Consider the following 20,528-nt stretch of genomic DNA (forward strand, 5'->3'; position numbering starts at 1 on the left):
ATAGCGGTTGCAAAATAAATTAAACTAGTCCGGGTGCTAACCACTAATATAGTTTATATATTTTCTTTTAACAAATTCTACGCATCATGCTTTCAATTAGAACATTATATCTATATTTATAAGCCTATAAACCCTTTATTATAATATATTAGCAAAATATAATTGAACATATCCACGTTTATTTGTATCATTTTACTCTATTTCTGTAAGTCATTAAGTTTTTAAACTTTCTTTTATTTTTATAGATCTTCTATTCTAATTCTATAAAATTATATGTAAAATATTGATGTACGTTTTATTAAGTAATGACCATATGTGTACGTCATTATTTCGGAAATAAATGCTTCAATTGTCTTAATCATACCAATCACTATAGCATCCACTCTTACTTGACATCCTTTCTACATAATTTATATATATTTATGTTTTAATTTTCAGCCAACACTTTCCGTACTTCAAAACAGCCCCAAATGGATGGAAGAACTCTGTCCGCCACAATCTAAGTCTCAACAAATGTTTCGAGAAAATAGAGAAACCTTCTACAAATGGTGGCCAAAGAAAAGGTACGTTTCTATAAAATGATTGTCCTCATTGACAAATTTGTTTCTTTTGGATAACTTTCCTTATAAGTACTTTAGTATCAAAAGGTACATAACTGTTTTTGAATTGAACAATTATATGCCAATCTGAATAAATTTTATATGTACCAAAATAATTATCCACCTAATACAAAGTTTCTTAAAATTTACATAAATCTTAAAAGTTTAGAAGATACTCATTGAAGACAGTTTTCATTTTGTAGTAAATTTGACAAGGGTTTTCTAAAACTTGTTACAAGTTGTTGTCTATTTAAAATTGTAAAAATGTAGGTAAGTATATTTTTATGTTTTTTAAGAAATACCTCAAAATTAAAATTTGAAAATGGTGCCAAATTGACGCCGATTGTCCTGAATCACTTGGTCAACAGAGACATCAATTTGCTGCATATAATTGTCTCCAATGGGTTAATAAGGCTCCCAGCAACTACGTACCTTTTGATTTCAAAATAAATATACTTATATCGAGGGTGTTCAGCCATATAATGGAGATTGTGGCGGATATTAGTTATTTATGGAGTTAGATCATCTGCAACAGTGATCGTCAACTGGTTCCAACGGAATTGGCAAAAGCTGGTGAAAACCTTCTTTTTTGTAAATATGTTATGAATGAACGTAAGACCAACTGACCTTCCCTAATATCACTTCCATGAAAACCATGTAACATTAATAAATAAGGATTGACAAGATTGTTCTATTCACATTGCAGGATGTCTGTGGGCGATGAATCCGTCCAAAGTGGGTAAAATGGACGAAGAAGTACAGAAGTGGTCAAGGAAAGACCCACAGGCCATCCGCAAGGCCATGGTCAGGCCCGACAGCCTGGAGGCCCTGGAGAGGGGGGAGATGAAGTACTGCGGGGATGGGGAAGGGGAGGGAGATGGAGAGGGAGTAGTGAGTGAGGAGTTGCCAGAAGAGGAGTGCTCGGAGGAGGAAGAGCTGGACGTCGACGAAGCCTTCCTGCTGGCCACCTCTCCTCTCTCCCCTGCCACACACCACTATGATGACGAGACCAGCGATGTTGAGGTTATTACTCTCTTTTCTCATATATTATTTTTATATCCCTGGAATATTCCAATCAAGAGCGATGTAACATGTTCTATAATTTAAATCACCGCTTACATTGTGTATTATATGAGAGTTGTAATAAGTACTGCAACAATCTCCGCAGATATCAATAATAAGAAAAGGGTGAAAAAATACTTTGCAAATTAACCCATCCCGTGCGTCCAGCGCAACTGGTGCGTTGCCATTAGATACTATTAGCATGTTTATTAAATGTGGTAATTAACTGTTCCGCAGTGAATGGGTTAACAAGGAATACATATAATTTTTCATTGCTTTGGGAAATTTAAAACAGCCTGAATTTAGCATGGAATGGAGTCTGGAGATTGTCAGTATTTCAAACTAGGAAAATATTGCCAGGTTTGTTTTAAGTTACTCAGGAGCAACATTCCCTCTAATTTTTCTATTGTGTGTGCGGATCATTAACTCATCTGAGCAGTGGCGTGACTAGGGTTGGTGTCATCCGGTGCGGTAAATTTACACCCATTTGTGAGGGGCCACAAACACACATACAATTTTTCATAAAAATTTAATTTTTAATGTATTTTAATTTCAGTGATTTTGTATAATAATAACACTAACAAGGATAATTTTTGAAGTAAATAAAAAAAATAGGAAATAAAGAAAAGGGTATTCCTTGTTAAAATATATTAAATACTAGTTTGTTATTTGTTAAGGTCGGACATACATGCTCAGCGTAGGTCAAAATGGAGCTTTTATTGTATTTTCAAAACATGATCCTGGACATTCCTTAAACGTTGTAGATAATCTATTTATATAATTTTGAAGCCCTATTATCCTTTATATTTATTTTAAACATTTGATGACTGCATAATTTATTTTTATTACACGTACCTAACCGAATTTTTTTTTTTTTTTAAACGGTACATGTTCAAACACGCGCGTTAACATCATTTTACTCCCTACTTCAATTATAGTTTGTCAATTTATGGCTACGGCCGTATGTTGTAGCTCAACCACTGGGGAATGCCAAAAGAAATGGCGTATTTCAAAAAAACACTACCTTATTCTGAGGTCAATAATTATTATAAAGCAATCATTATTCGTAGGATGTTTATCACACTTGAATGGTCAAAGACATAGTTTATAATGAGTATCTTTAGAATTATCTTCAAATGTGTTAATCTTGCCCATTTTTTGAATAATAAAATGCCGAATTCTTGTCAAATTTGGGATCACAGAGATTATCAATATAATTCTTTATCGTAAATATTTCACTATAATAATGTCGATATAAATTATACTGATGGTTTTATAAATACGTTTAAAAATTAATAAATGTAAAAAATCTTAACACCACTGCACATTTATATACTGAAATATTACTAAGGGCTTGCGCAGACAGAGAGCGGTCGGAGTTCTGCGTTCAACCGACCGTTGACCGCTAACGTTCAGGGACAGCAGACAGGTGGCGGTCAACAATAAGCGTTCCATTTGTATACAAACGTCGTTGTGACACAGGCGCTGCATAATGCGAGACCGCTATATTCCGACTGCGAGTGGAAGTGAGAAAGCACCGCTGTTGCGTACTCACTCCCTCGTGTGGTTTCGCTCTATGTTGTTTGACTGCTCAAATTCCTATGACGGGACTGGACGGGAGGTACGGCGTTCTTTGTAATTCCGGGCATAGAACTCTAGCGTTCCAATTGACCGGCGCGGTCTGACCGCCGGCTGTGTACCCATACAGTACAAAGAACGCCGAACTCCGAACGCGGAACGCAGACCGCCTGACCGCGCTCTGTCTGCGCAAGCCCTATATTCTAAAACATTAGAGCGAGAGGTTTAAAAGAATACTATTTTATGTAACAAGAATACTTATGCAGCCATCAAATGTTTAAAATAAATATAAAGGAAAATAAGGCTTCAAAATTATATAAATAAATTATCTACAACGTTTAAGGAATGTCCAGGATTATGCTTTGAAAATGCAATAAAAGCTCCATTTTGACCTACGCTGAGCATGTCCCCCCTTAAGAACTGTGATGTTTTCACAATAAGGACTACAATGAGACTGTACTGACAATGTTTCTTGCAAATTGAAACATGTCAAAGACTAAAAAATGTAGAGGACCCGGCACATTGGTGGTGATTGATGAACACTAAAATATGTATCTTCTTAATATAATATAAAATAAATTATGTGTTACATGTCACACGCCAAAAATACACTCTGATCTGATTTTTCAAACGCGCCTAAAGATGTATAACTTCTAAAAAAGCCCTCCTCTTATCCATTTTTTATGTTTTTTGTCAGTCTTCAAAAATGTAAAACCAGGGTTTCACTGGAGTAATATTACCACGTTTTTATTAGCTTGTATTCTTGTTTGTCCAGTACACATTTTTTCTTGTGTGTCCAGCAGCGGCGAAGGGTGGAGGTAGGCTGTTAAAATCCGCCATAAATAGTGCATACTAAACTTTGTCAGTCAAACGTATATGTTTTTATTGAAATAAGACTAAAATTTACAGATGATATTAGTTAGTTTTCAAAATTCAATTAAACCCTGCGAAAAGCAAGCCATATAATAGTCAAAAAATACTCATCTATCTATAAAATATCTAAAATTATGCAATTAAATCATACATAACTTTGGATATTTTATAAATAGAATAATAATTCTTATCTATTATAGTTTGGCGTAGGCAGGGCTTAATGAATTAAAAAAATGATCCAACAATATGTGTAATATGTATTCTTAATCCAACGAAAACAAATAAGTATGAATGAAAAAGTATGCACAATTTTGTCATATCGCCTAAAATATACAAATACGATTATGGTTTGGTTAGGCAGGGTTTAATTTATTTTTAAAAACTAACCAATACCATCTGTAAATTGAAGTTTTATTTCAATAAAAACATACACGTTTGACTGACTAAGTTTAAGGTGCACTATTTATGGCGGATCTTAACAGCCTACCTCCACCCTTCGCCACTGGTGTCCAGTCCTAGCAACTAAATTATTAATATATACGTGCGTTACTATGGAAATCAATATGAAATGTCAAAATGACATTTCAGTATTCTATACTTATTAATACATAGAATTGTAATATTGATTAATTATATTAAGGTCTAATCGCAGTTTTACCTTATAGTATTTTATTTCTCAAAGCTCCTGAATTACATATTTTCATTCATGGATTAGGAGCTTGCGATTATAACATCATTCTTCCCATTGTCCAAAAATAGGTATGTGATTATTATTTGTTTTCTTATAGGTTATGGATGGAGACGGGGCGTATGATGAAATTGATATTGAAGAAAGTCAACCCATCAAATTAGAGTTTGCCCTAGCATCCCAGTTTCATCATACAGGTAATTGATACAATCAATTCTTTTTCTTTTATTCATACTAAATCATAAAACAATTTTTTTAGGATGGCATTTTAATTTATTTAATTTTTTCTTGCAGAGAGTTTGGCGAAGCGGCCCAAAACTAATTATATATACCAAACAATTAGCACTACGCCGTCTCACACGAATCGACGGAAAACTCCTCTCGTGAATAGAATAGCTTAAGAAATTTATAAACCGATACTGTTTCCAATTGAGCGATTGAAACTTTCAAAAAGTAAGCTATGTTGTATATTGTATTTGTTTATCAATGTTGTACGTTGTACAAATGCCATTGTGCTGTACAAATGCAGTTATATTACAGAATATTGATTTTCTAGAAAAATAATTTAAAACCTTCCACCGATGGTAGTGTTGTGTACATAAATATAACGTACCTATATTATTGAACTATTACTATATCTCTTTTATCGAGTAATTTATGCGTAAATGGTCTTTAAAATTGCAGTATTCTTTTGGGAGGGAGTTGCACTGGCTTAAAAGAACATGTACAATTTGGGTTGTGGTGAAATACTACAATAATGATAATGCTAATATTGCAATTTTAATATCATTTACCTTGTGTGTTTCTCAAACTCTCATTTGTGAAATGCTGTAGTGAAAGAAATTAGTTAAAATAAAAACTTACGTGGTGTGATTTTTTTTTTTTTTTACCAACAGTGGACATGTATTATCTAATCTTAATTCATGTGATCTCATTTGTTTCGATTTTTTAACCACGTCTGTGATTAGGAAATGTTTTCTCTTTATTCACTAAAATATCAAATTATTATTAAAAAAACAGTTTATTTTTCACATTGAAGAGGTTCACGATAACTTACTATCTAATAATAATTGTATAATATTTTCAATGTATATATTTCTTGTTAATAATTGAATTTTCTCTTATAGTCCCTATTTTGCTTTTACATTCAACGCATGCGTAAAACACAGCTGAATTCAGTGTGTGCAATTATGTGGAGTGATTTTCGCTTATGTGAACTGCATATATGCGAAATCCTATACAAAATATGATTGTGTTGTATGCGTCCGTAGAAATGCGATAGCGAAATTGAGACATACATATTGTATTAATGTGTTGTGGTTTGTATTCTCAATATCAAAATGATATGGTTCTTTAAAATCAATGTGCTATTTTTTATTAATTGTCCAACATATATTGGAATAAATGTATTTGTTTATGTTTCCATTACCCACTCGTTTGCTACGATTCTTCAAGTTTGATGTACATTATAATGTTGGTTTCATGCCAGTACCTAAATTAGCCTAACTCAAAGAAGTTAAAGAAAACTTTCAATAGAGATTGAGTCTAAATCTATGAAAGTGAAGGTGAAAAAGGACCCCAGTCGACCTAATTATCTGAGGCATTCATTATTTGTTGCATAGAAAAATGGCACTTATGACAAACTTAAACTCACTTTGGCGATTTTGATAGTTAAACCATAGAAGGCTGCATCTGGCAGAAGAAGGTTTTTTCAACATCCAGTCTACCTCCACTCCTCGCCACTGCTACCGAGAAGGCTCTCTGTAGAGTGTGTACGTAGGCCATATCTTAAGCCAAATTATTTTTATTTTTGTCAACAAAGTTGTCAATTTTTAGTTTTTAAACATCAATAAAATTCAATCATTGTTCCGATTTTTCTTGCTGTATGGCTTTTTCTTCCACGTCAACAATACAGTTTCGCTGACTAGTTTTTTTATTAAAATTGTACTTTGTAGTACATAAGTTTCGCTGTTGACATAAATATTGTCAGCTATAGTGCCCAAAACAGCTTGTCACTTGCCGAACACTAATATGTATCATTGTTGGTTGTTCTTCCTCCACGGACTGTTCAACATAACATTTATGGACATAAAAAATAGGATACTATATTACTCGTAAACACTTATAGTATTTTATTATTTATAGATGCTCTCATCGTGAATGACAGATTGAACATTCGTTTTGGATGTCAATTACCAAAATTTGCCTATAAAATTTTACGAACTGCAAACAAATAATTAATTTTACTAACCACATTAAATGTTATCGAATCACTGAAATTATAGGCTAAATGTAAATGTTATAATTTATATTAAAGCAGAAACCCTCTCCCAATATTGCAACATACTTAAGTGTGTAATTATGTACATCCAATATTATTATGTTGATATACATCCAGCTGGAAAATTATAGCAAACGGGTTAATTATAAATGTTTCTAATTATTAGGAAAAAAAATATAGCTGAATATTATAGTCTTATAGCAGATTAAAATTCAATATTACCAATGGTGATTGCAAAATGATTTAAGAAAATCATCGCTTAATAAATCTGTTACTTTTTCAATTAAAGTATCTTATGTATGTATGCAGTTTGTCGCAAAATTTTGCATTTGAAAGTGTTCTTTTTCATATAATGATTCTTCAGCATTCAAAGATTTTGGTGTTGAAGTCGTTCTTTATACTATTTATAAAATCTCTGTGCGACCTCTTAAATGTTAGTTTTAAAACTGTAATTACTATAAAAGATTTTCAAATTTTAATATTAATCTTTAAAAAAAATTGTTTATAGTATATGAAGTATTTTACAAACTAACCTAGAAGTATTGCATATTGTGAGACAATTTGCACTGTTTCTATTTTTGGTTTTTAATTATCCCGTGTGATGGAGTATACAAATTATCGGCTGTGTATATGAAAAGTCAAAATCCTCGTTACATTATCAGGCTTTTGGTTTACTTGTAAGTGGTGAATAATATTATGTTGTGTATGTGAAAATTGTGACATTGCCCTTATATGTTTTTACTTAGCCCTCAACTGTATAAAATCTTGTTTTTTTTGTCATCGCAATTCTCATTAAATTGAATATTAATAAAATTTAAGGATACGTCTTCTGAGAATATTAATTTGTGTTACCATGGTGGCCACACTTTATATAGAATTTCAATGGAACATATTTTACTCCCATAATATAATACGAAATTTTACTATTACTACTTTCCTCTGCTTTCGTCGTCCAGTCTCATACCAAATAAATTAAGATGGAAGCTAATGTTAAGAATTCAGTTGTTCAAGCTAATGTTAAGAATTCAGTTGTTCAAGATTGTTCAACAGACCCCACGTTTAAATAAAACATGTAAATATTGTAAAATTTCGACCGAATTTGCTTTAATATTTCATAAACAACTCAATTAAGGACCTTAGGTAATCATTAAGTATTAAAACCTCCCAGTAGAATTGTTAAGTAGCAGTATAGGGTTTTTTATAATATTATTTTATTTGAATCATGGATCGAGAAAGAAGTACCTTAGAAAAATACTATAAACATATTTTGATATATTTAAAATTAATTTGTAAATACATAATTATATGAACTTACATTGTATATGTCCAAAAAAATGGTCTACGAAGAGGCCTAGTTTAAGAATATTGCACTACATAAATTATTAAATTTACTACTAAAACAATGATACGGCGGTATTCACTAATACGCTGTATTTAAAGAGATTAATTTTGATTTTACAATATGCCGTCTCGCTCTGCAAAATAATTTACATTGATGAATATTTATTGATAATTTTCCGTCTGCGATTTCAATCAGCATTTGAAGATTTCTGACCTACTTGAGATGAGTAAGATTTTTTTTTAAATAGCAATTTATATTTTTTTGTCTTAGTTATCCTTATTATCTAAATATAAGATCTTTTTAAATTAATCTCAATAATGTACAAATCTATGTCAACACATAATAGCAAGTAAGTTTTCTAGAATGTATGTTAACCATTACTTTCTGGGAATTCAACTATTAAAGAGCAGCTCATCTTATTTCAACTAATCTATTATTGCTGTGTCGAGAATTTTTCACATCAAATAAAATTAATGTGTTCATCAATTTAATATCTGTTAATAACTTTTCAATTGAGCAGTTATAAAATTTACTAAGTTTTCTTTTTTTATTCAAATTTAAAGTATCTTATAAGGAGTATTTATCAATTATTAGTACATACATCAATGTTTTTTTATTGGCTTACAATATGTATCTCCAAAATTATAAATTTGTATGTCTCATGTATATTACTAAATTTAAAAAGAACATAATATTCTTTGTTGTGAATGTAAGCTAATTATTTATTAGTCAATTTTGATTATTCGTCATTCGACAAACGATACCGACACAATTCTTTAGAGTAGATTTGTGATTAAATTAATAATTGCCGCTATAGAAAAAAATGGGTGAGGTTATATTATTGTCTAGGAAAAAATAATCCATTGAAAATATATTATAATAGGTACTCCTTAAGAAAGAGATGCCAGCTAGATTGCAGGAATAATCCTGCGCCCGAAACATATTCTATCCTAAATCCAGTTTTTGATGTCTGGATATTCTATTAAAACCTCATCAGAAATAGAAAGGTTTTCATTTACTTTGAAAACATCACTCGGACTTACAATAGTATAGTATTGTACTCGCCAAATAGAAGGGCCATCAATATTGCAGGCAAACAGTTGTGATGAGTTAGATCCGTTTGTTTCTCTACAATATGAACCTTGGGAACAAAAGCATGTAAAATAAAATATCATGTTTTTTATAAGTATTTATGTTGGTAGTAATAACACTTACAGAGTGATAGTATTTTTATAATTCATAGATTATTAGTAGCAAATGCATTTATAAACTATTAGTGAAATCGTCACGATTGACCATTTTCCGTCAATCAGTCATTGCAAAGTTTACTTTGTGTCACATTTCTCATTTAATCAGATTGATTTTTATTACCTATTATTTTTTAAGTTGTCTGGTTTCACAGATTTAAAAGTCTTTCATTTCAAATATTCTTTAACAGAAATGTGTAGAAATAGATTATACCGAATAATTTTGATTGATAGTTTAAGTTTTGTATTTTCCACTGCCAGTATTTCAATGTATGTATTATAAGCGGTAGAAAGAATAGGTTAGATAAATACTAAGTAACACAAATAGATTAAACTTAATTTTTGTATTACAACATTTTTATAATAAAAAAATAATTCAACTATGAAAATTGTCTGAATTTAATTATATTTATTTATTTATATATATATACCAATTGCAATGACCAAATATAATTAACGTCGGGCAACGAGAGAAAAAAATCACATTTAGGTGAATGGAATATTACTTATTCTTCATCGGGGACCTCATGGCTGAGGATCGCAAGATTTGATGGAAGATTTGGCAGTCGAGCAGCCTTCTCCACCTCTCTTGGCATTCTGCGTCACATGAGGCCTGTGTCAGTGTAAAACCCATAACATTTCATGCCACCAGTCGAAATACGCATATTCTCTGTTTACAAAGTTAAGTATATGTGTACACTATAAATGAATTGAGGCGCCGAGTCGCTAAACTGGCTCCTGGCGATTTTTCGATAAAATGAGTTTTGAATGTACTTAGATGCTCTATCGATAGACCTATCGACTTTTCCAGTTGAGAGTTTCAAATTCCTCCCAATTTCATCAAAAAATCAAAATGAATATTGACGTGAGTCGCCAAGCGCGCTCTTTGAAAAAATAAGGAGTCGCTAAATTGTCTCTTCTTAACCGACCAATCAGACGCCGCCATTCAAATACTGATTTCAAACGTACGGTAAAATCTCTATACAACCGCGTCAAACCGTTAGCGTCTGTGCAGTGAGAATGTCTTGATTTTGCTTTATCTATTTGATTGTTTTTACTAATTAATAATGGATGTTTCATTAGTAAGTGTAACGGAATCTCTACCAGGAGAATCAAGGAAGCGTTTAAGAAATCCAGCTGGCTGGAAATGTAACGTGTTACGCCAAGAAAGGTATTTAAAAATTGACATTCCTAACATTAATTTTTGCTATAGATGTTTCAATAATCCAGTGGTGTTTCATAATAATATTTTTTGTTTCCTATGCTTTTTTAAATTATGCCGTAGATACATAATATTGTATATTTAGTGTGATGTAATTATTATGAGATCTCTAAGTACAGATTTTTAACATATTTTGCTTGTGTCAAAAAATAATATTATTGGGACCTTTAATAATTGAACATTATTTTTTAATCACTTGATGACTTTCTAAGCAAATCGATAAGTATAATAAATTGATTCAAGATAACCGCCATAAATCTAGTTATAATAAATAGTCATTATTTTATACTTTTGTATATATATATTTTATTAACCTCTATCTTTACTTTTTATTTTCAAAGTTATTAATTATTGTATTTTTCATAATTTGTTGCAGATATTCATCTAAAAAATTGCCCGAGTATCCTCAGTGTAATCATGACACTAAGAACTTCAAGTGCAGTTCATTAAATCGACACCTCCTACGTATACTATTGTAACTAACAAAATGACGTTTTTCACTTTTTTTTCATTTTTCGTATCCATAGTATGTATTACATATGATGCCATTTACAGAATATCAAAATTCGTATTATAAGTGCGATTTTCAAGCATTGCATATTATTGTATCTGAAATTTCTTGAATTTTTTCCGACGTAAAGTATGGTAATGTATTTAGCAACACTATATGCGGGAAACGCACGGAGATCTTGCCGCGCGGGTGTATTGTTACTGCTAATTACGATACTTCACTTCGGACGGGAGGTGACACACCGCTATCACTGTGAACTTTCGGTTTTATTGTATTTTTTGTATGGTTTGGTAAATATTAAATACTAAAATGAAGAGATCTAGACAATGCCAATAAATATTGCACAATATGCCCGCCCCTACAGGACTTTAGTGTCAAGAATACAAAAATTGATAGAAAATCTATCCGTGCACAAAAATGTGTGATTAGGCCAGATGGGACAATTAATAGTACAGCGTATAATATTATAGAAACGGATAATAATGGTAAAACAAAAATGGATGAAATAAATTCTACCCAGGGAAACTGTGACTTTAGGATTCAAAGTAAGTTAATATTTTTAATCTTTTTCTCGTACGACAACAAAAAGTATTGTAAGTTATACTTTCCATTGTCTACGTCGTTTCTTTGCTTGTAACTATTATTGTATGTAATATTTACCATATTTTACGTCGGAAAAAACTGAAAAAAAATATTGTATCTATCACTTATGGTAATTTACGTCGTGCTTATTTTAGTAAAATAAATTGTATGTAGTACTTACCATATTCTACGGCGACATATAATTTTAGTTACAATATTATACGCATGATAACTTTTATAAATTCATGTTTATTTAGTTGTTTTGCTTTTTACAGAGTCACAACTGCCTCCAGGTGCTGATTAACCCATAGGCATCCGAGTTTCCGAAACACACATTGGTCATTCAATCCAAGTTTATTTTTGTATGTAGAACGGTAAAATGACTTCCAATAATCAAATATCAATAACTCAGAATATGTAACTTGAAATCAATTGATTTTTGGAACATATATAAAAAAAGGATGGTTTAATATAATTTCAGAGATATAAAAATAATAAAACACATGAAAATGGAGATAGGGAGGTTCAAAGTTCAATAAATAAAAACTTTTGTTGATTTTTTTTCAAACTTTCAAGTTTACTGCTAAATACAAAACAAATTACACAATTAACATTTAAAAAAATCTTTAGATTATAAGACGCAATTAATTTTCTTATGAAATTTTTTTACAAAATTGAAAAATGTTCACAAATTTCTTCTTTTTCTTATATTTAACGAAACCATTCAAACCATTTCAATTGTGCTGGAATTGTACAATTATTTGCCATAATTAAATATGAATATCTTCAAAAGTGTTACTTAGAACTAAACATTTTTTGAAACATACATAAAAAACGTTTTTTTCTTATTATTTTAAAGTTATAAATGAAAAAAAACGGTATATAAATGATATAGGGAGGTTCAAAGTTAACAAACCTTTTTTTATTTTTTTATGACATAGATTAAACTTATATGCTAAATAAAATTATATATACATATGAAATATTAAAAAACATAATAATATATAGTATGAGAAAGGGAGGTTCAAAGTTAACAAACCTATTTTAATTTTTTTATGTCAAATTAAGCTTCTATGCTAAATAAAATTATATTTACATATAAAATATAAAAAAAACATATATAATAAGAGAAAGGGAGGTTCAACGTTAACAAACATATTTTTTTTTTACATATTAATTTAAAAGCTAAATAAAACAATAGTTTAATATAAAGCATTAAAATATGTATATATAATGAGTTAGGTAGAAACAAGACATTTAAAAAAAACATAAAATAGTTCGTTAAAACATAAATATAATCATCCCACACTATAGTCTATTTTGGTGTGAAACAATTTAAAACATTCAGGCACATGGAGAGCGATTTTGCATTTTTCACACTCCCATCGACACTCCTTTCTCCCCTTCTTTTGTTCTTTGCACACTTTGCACTGTCGCGTCTTGTATTTTTTCCCTCCTACGGTGCTGGCGATGAGACTCGGGAAATGACCCCAGTTTTTCGCCTGTAGTCTCATCGGAGTGACCCCTGTACTGCGACGACCTGTGGAGTGTGCTGGTAGAGTCACCCTTTCTAGAATTTGTTCGGCCACGTTTACCCTAAATTCATTGTAGTGCAGATCGACTTGAAATTTTTTTTTATATATCTGATAGGCATTGAACATTGCCATATCAGCTATATAATAGAAAATTTTTTTATAGCCTTTAACATACCTGCGCATGATCGGAAAAGAAGCTAAAGCTTGATCTTGCCGATCGACACCACCCATCCATTTATTATAGTCAATAATAGCCTGGGGTTTGACGATTGGCAGACGAGTTTTTCGATCTGTCTTGCCTGTCGCAGTCATGGACAAATCTTTATGGTGGTTGGAGATCACGGTGACCAGTTTACGGTCCATCCACTGTATTGCCATGAGCCCATGACTGTACAAACAAGATGCAGAGCCTCGTTTTACCTTCTTTTTGCCTTTCATTTGAACAGGCATGTTTTTTCGGTTCGGTCTCACTGTACCTACGCAGTTCGTCTTTCCATTCTTTAGTCTGAAGTAAAGGTCGGGAGATGAATACCAATTATCCAGATAAAGAATATGTCCATCAGACTCATACCCGGTCAATAGGTGATGGACAATCGCTTCACTGGACAGGAGGGTCTGATCTCCGACCTTTTCTCCAGTATAAATACTGAAATCAAAGACGTACCCCGAGGAAGACTCGCAAAGTTTATAAAATTTTATGCCGAACCGGGCGCGCTTATTGCGGTTAAATTGAACATATATTATGAAAGATGCCCCCGGAACTTCATTAAACTTTCATCCAGTGAAATGTTCACCTCCGGTTTATAAACTTCTCGAAATCTATGCCTCAAATGATCAATAACAGGCCGAATCTTTTTAGATCGATCTCCCGGTGTTGCTATTGCATCATCAGCAAAATGCAGATACCGAGAAAGCAATGTAAATCGATTCCGTGGCATTACAGTTCCAAAAAAGGGTGACTCTGTTGACTTCCTAATGGACCAATAGGAGTTCACAGTCGGCTTCAGTTGGGCTCCCATCAGAATGCTGAGAGCAAAATGAGCCTCTAGCTCATCAGCTGTTGTGTCTTTCCAGGTAGGTTCCGCTTTTTGTAAAATTCTTGCCTGGGCGTATCTGAAACAAAAAAAACGGAAATAGAGTAAAATACGATCTTATTATCTATTTCATAGCCCAAAATTAGATCTAATAATATCCTAATGAGAATCCAGTAAGACACTAGAATTCGATTTATATTGATAAAAACACGAACTGAGGCAACAAAACCACATTATGATAAATAAATACATTCACCATAACAATTTCTTTACATCGCTTATACCTAGTATCATGACAATAATTGCAAAATATGTTATTATCGTTACCTGTTAGTTTCGGTTGCGATCATCGGCCAAAATGCAGCTGTGATGAAGATCCTATAGGCCGTATATTCAATCTTCTCAGCCTCCAGTGCTAAATCTGCAGTCCTGCTAAGTCATTGCAAAGTTTACTTTGTGTCACATTTCTCATTTAATCAGATTGATTTTTATTACCTATTATTTTTTAAGTTGTCTGGTTTCACAGATTTAAAAGTCTTTCATTTCAAATATTCTTTAACAGAAATGTGTAGAAATAGATTATACCGAATAATTTTGATTGATAGTTTAAGTTTTGTATTTTCCACTGCCAGTATTTCAATGTATGTATTATAAGCGGTAGAAAGAATAGGTTAGATAAATACTAAGTAACACAAATAGATTAAACTTAATTTTTGTATTACAACATTTTTATAATAAAAAAATAATTCAACTATGAAAATTGTCTGAATTTAATTATATTTATTTATTTATATATATATACCAATTGCAATGACCAAATATAATTAACGTCGGGCAACGAGAGAAAAAAATCACATTTAGGTGAATGGAATATTACTTATTCTTCATCGGGGACCTCATGGCTGAGGATCGCAAGATTTGATGGAAGATTTGGCAGTCGAGCAGCCTTCTCCACCTCTCTTGGCATTCTGCGTCACATGAGGCCTGTGTCAGTGTAAAACCCATAACATTTCATGCCACCAGTCGAAATACGCATATTCTCTGTTTACAAAGTTAAGTATATGTGTACACTATAAATGAATTGAGGCGCCGAGTCGCTAAACTGGCTCCTGGCGATTTTTCGATAAAATGAGTTTTGAATGTACTTAGATGCTCTATCGATAGACCTATCGACTTTTCCAGTTGAGAGTTTCAAATTCCTCCCAATTTCATCAAAAAATCAAAATGAATATTGACGTGAGTCGCCAAGCGCGCTCTTTGAAAAAATAAGGAGTCGCTAAATTGTCTCTTCTTAACCGACCAATCAGACGCCGCCATTCAAATACTGATTTCAAACGTACGGTAAAATCTCTATACAACCGCGTCAAACCGTTAGCGTCTGTGCAGTGAGAATGTCTTGATTTTGCTTTATCTATTTGATTGTTTTTACTAATTAATAATGGATGTTTCATTAGTAAGTGTAACGGAATCTCTACCAGGAGAATCAAGGAAGCGTTTAAGAAATCCAGCTGGCTGGAAATGTAACGTGTTACGCCAAGAAAGGTATTTAAAAATTGACATTCCTAACATTAATTTTTGCTATAGATGTTTCAATAATCCAGTGGTGTTTCATAATAATATTTTTTGTTTCCTATGCTTTTTTAAATTATGCCGTAGATACATAATATTGTATATTTAGTGTGATGTAATTATTATGAGATCTCTAAGTACAGATTTTTAACATATTTTGCTTGTGTCAAAAAATAATATTATTGGGACCTTTAATAATTGAACATTATTTTTTAATCACTTGATGACTTTCTAAGCAAATCGATAAGTATAATAAATTGATTCAAGATAACCGCCATAAATCTAGTTATAATAAATAGTCATTATTTTATACTTTTGTATATATATATTTTATTAACCTCTATCTTTACTTTTTATTTTCAAAGTTATTAATTATTGTATTTTTCATAATTTGTTGCAGATATTCATCTAAAAAATTGCCCGAGTATCCTCAGTGTAATCATGACACTAAGAACTTCAAGTGCAGTTCATTAAATCGACACCTCCTACGTATACTATTGTAACTAACAAAATGACGTTTTTCACTTTTTTTTCATTTTTCGTATCCATAGTATGTATTACATATGATGCCATTTACAGAATATCAAAATTCGTATTATAAGTGCGATTTTCAAGCATTGCATATTATTGTATCTGAAATTTCTTGAATTTTTTCCGACGTAAAGTATGGTAATGTATTTAGCAACACTATATGCGGGAAACGCACGGAGATCTTGCCGCGCGGGTGTATTGTTACTGCTAATTACGATACTTCACTTCGGACGGGAGGTGACACACCGCTATCACTGTGAACTTTCGGTTTTATTGTATTTTTTGTATGGTTTGGTAAATATTAAATACTAAAATGAAGAGATCTAGACAATGCCAATAAATATTGCACAATATGCCCGCCCCTACAGGACTTTAGTGTCAAGAATACAAAAATTGATAGAAAATCTATCCGTGCACAAAAATGTGTGATCAGGCCAGATGGGACAATTAATAGTACAGCGTATAATATTATAGAAACGGATAATAATGGTAAAACAAAAATGGATGAAATAAATTCTACCCAGGGAAACTGTGACTTTAGGATTCAAAGTAAGTTAATATTTTTAATCTTTTTCTCGTACGACAACAAAAAGTATTGTAAGTTATACTTTCCATTGTCTACGTCGTTTCTTTGCTTGTAACTATTATTGTATGTAATATTTACCATATTTTACGTCGGAAAAAACTGAAAAAAAATATTGTATCTATCACTTATGGTAATTTACGTCGTGCTTATTTTAGTAAAATAAATTGTATGTAGTACTTACCATATTCTACGGCGACATATAATTTTAGTTACAATATTATACGCATGATAACTTTTATAAATTCATGTTTATTTAGTTGTTTTGCTTTTTACAGAGTCACAACTGCCTCCAGGTGCTGATTAACCCATAGGCATCCGAGTTTCCGAAACACACATTGGTCATTCAATCCAAGTTTATTTTTGTATGTAGAACGGTAAAATGACTTCCAATAATCAAATATCAATAACTCAGAATATGTAACTTGAAATCAATTGATTTTTGGAACATATATAAAAAAAGGATGGTTTAATATAATTTCAGAGATATAAAAATAATAAAACACATGAAAATGGAGATAGGGAGGTTCAAAGTTCAATAAATAAAAACTTTTGTTGATTTTTTTTCAAACTTTCAAGTTTACTGCTAAATACAAAACAAATTACACAATTAACATTTAAAAAAATCTTTAGATTATAAGACGCAATTAATTTTCTTATGAAATTTTTTTACAAAATTGAAAAATGTTCACAAATTTCTTCTTTTTCTTATATTTAACGAAACCATTCAAACCATTTCAATTGTGCTGGAATTGTACAATTATTTGCCATAATTAAATATGAATATCTTCAAAAGTGTTACTTAGAACTAAACATTTTTTGAAACATACATAAAAAACGTTTTTTTCTTATTATTTTAAAGTTATAAATGAAAAAAAACGGTATATAAATGATATAGGGAGGTTCAAAGTTAACAAACCTTTTTTTATTTTTTTATGACATAGATTAAACTTATATGCTAAATAAAATTATATATACATATGAAATATTAAAAAACATAATAATATATAGTATGAGAAAGGGAGGTTCAAAGTTAACAAACCTATTTTAATTTTTTTATGTCAAATTAAGCTTCTATGCTAAATAAAATTATATTTACATATAAAATATAAAAAAAACATATATAATAAGAGAAAGGGAGGTTCAACGTTAACAAACATATTTTTTTTTTACATATTAATTTAAAAGCTAAATAAAATAATAGTTTAATATAAAGCATTAAAATATGTATATATAATGAGTTAGGTAGAAACAAGACATTTAAAAAAAACATAAAATAGTTCGTTAAAACATAAATATAATCATCCCACACTATAGTCTATTTTGGTGTGAAACAATTTAAAACATTCAGGCACATGGAGAGCGATTTTGCATTTTTCACACTCCCATCGACACTCCTTTCTCCCCTTCTTTTGTTCTTTGCACACTTTGCACTGTCGCGTCTTGTATTTTTTCCCTCCTACGGTGCTGGCGATGAGACTCGGGAAATGACCCCAGTTTTTCGCCTGTAGTCTCATCGGAGTGACCCCTGTACTGCGACGACCTGTGGAGTGTGCTGGTAGAGTCACCCTTTCTAGAATTTGTTCGGCCACGTTTACCCTAAATTCATTGTAGTGCAGATCGACTTGAAATTTTTTTTTATATATCTGATAGGCATTGAACATTGCCATATCAGCTATATAATAGAAAATTTTTTTATAGCCTTTAACATACCTGCGCATGATCGGAAAAGAAGCTAAAGCTTGATCTTGCCGATCGACACCACCCATCCATTTATTATAGTCAATAATAGCCTGGGGTTTGACGATTGGCAGACGAGTTTTTCGATCTGTCTTGCCTGTCGCAGTCATGGACAAATCTTTATGGTGGTTGGAGATCACGGTGACCAGTTTACGGTCCATCCACTGTATTGCCATGAGCCCATGACTGTACAAACAAGATGCAGAGCCTCGTTTTACCTTCTTTTTGCCTTTCATTTGAACAGGCATGTTTTTTCGGTTCGGTCTCACTGTACCTACGCAGTTCGTCTTTCCATTCTTTAGTCTGAAGTAAAGGTCGGGAGATGAATACCAATTATCCAGATAAAGAATATGTCCATCAGACTCATACCCGGTCAATAGGTGATGGACAATCGCTTCACTGGACAGGAGGGTCTGATCTCCGACCTTTTCTCCAGTATAAATACTGAAATCAAAGACGTACCCCGAGGAAGACTCGCAAAGTTTATAAAATTTTATGCCGAACCGGGCGCGCTTATTGCGGTTAAATTGAACATATATTATGAAAGATGCCCCCGGAACTTCATTAAACTTTCATCCAGTGAAATGTTCACCTCCGGTTTATAAACTTCTCGAAATCTATGCCTCAAATGATCAATAACAGGCCGAATCTTTTTAGATCGATCTCCCGGTGTTGCTATTGCATCATCAGCAAAATGCAGATACCGAGAAAGCAATGTAAATCGATTCCGTGGCATTACAGTTCCAAAAAAGGGTGACTCTGTTGACTTCCTAATGGACCAATAGGAGTTCACAGTCGGCTTCAGTTGGGCTCCCATCAGAATGCTGAGAGCAAAATGAGCCTCTAGCTCATCAGCTGTTGTGTCTTTCCAGGTAGGTTCCGCTTTTTGTAAAATTCTTGCCTGGGCGTATCTGAAACAAAAAAAACGGAAATAGAGTAAAATACGATCTTATTATCTATTTCATAGCCCAAAATTAGATCTAATAATATCCTAATGAGAATCCAGTAAGACACTAGAATTCGATTTATATTGATAAAAACACGAACTGAGGCAACAAAACCACATTATGATAAATAAATACATTCACCATAACAATTTCTTTACATCGCTTATACCTAGTATCATGACAATAATTGCAAAATATGTTATTATCGTTACCTGTTAGTTTCGGTTGCGATCATCGGCCAAAATGCAGCTGTGATGAAGATCCTATAGGCCGTATATTCAATCTTCTCAGCCTCCAGTGCTAAATCTGCAGTCCTGCTAAGTCATTGCAAAGTTTACTTTGTGTCACATTTCTCATTTAATCAGATTGATTTTTATTACCTATTATTTTTTAAGTTGTCTGGTTTCACAGATTTAAAAGTCTTTCATTTCAAATATTCTTTAACAGAAATGTGTAGAAATAGATTATACCGAATAATTTTGATTGATAGTTTAAGTTTTGTATTTTCCACTGCCAGTATTTCAATGTATGTATTATAAGCGGTAGAAAGAATAGGTTAGATAAATACTAAGTAACACAAATAGATTAAACTTAATTTTTGTAT

General features: G+C 31.8%; 1 protein-coding gene across 1 annotated transcript in view; it reads left to right on the plus strand.

The window, feature by feature from the left end:
* The window catches only part of jumu (Forkhead box protein N4 jumeau), a 37,814-nt gene extending 32,165 nt beyond the window's left edge, over window positions 1–5,649 (plus strand). Inside the window, exons 4-7 of the mRNA XM_085952121.1 lie at window positions 439–563; window positions 1,306–1,622; window positions 4,901–4,997; window positions 5,095–5,649. Coding sequence (XP_085808247.1) covers window positions 439–563; window positions 1,306–1,622; window positions 4,901–4,997; window positions 5,095–5,201 — 646 coding nt within the window. The 3' untranslated portion in view covers window positions 5,202–5,649. The remainder of the gene's footprint in view (window positions 1–438; window positions 564–1,305; window positions 1,623–4,900; window positions 4,998–5,094) is intronic.
* Window positions 5,650–20,528: the final 14,879 nt, after the last annotated feature.

The sequence above is a fragment of the Rhyacophila brunnea genome, unplaced genomic scaffold, assembly GCF_057557595.1.
Source record: "Rhyacophila brunnea isolate RB1 unplaced genomic scaffold, BYU_Rbru_1.0 scaffold_3, whole genome shotgun sequence".
NCBI classification, from domain to species: domain Eukaryota; kingdom Metazoa; phylum Arthropoda; class Insecta; order Trichoptera; family Rhyacophilidae; genus Rhyacophila; species Rhyacophila brunnea.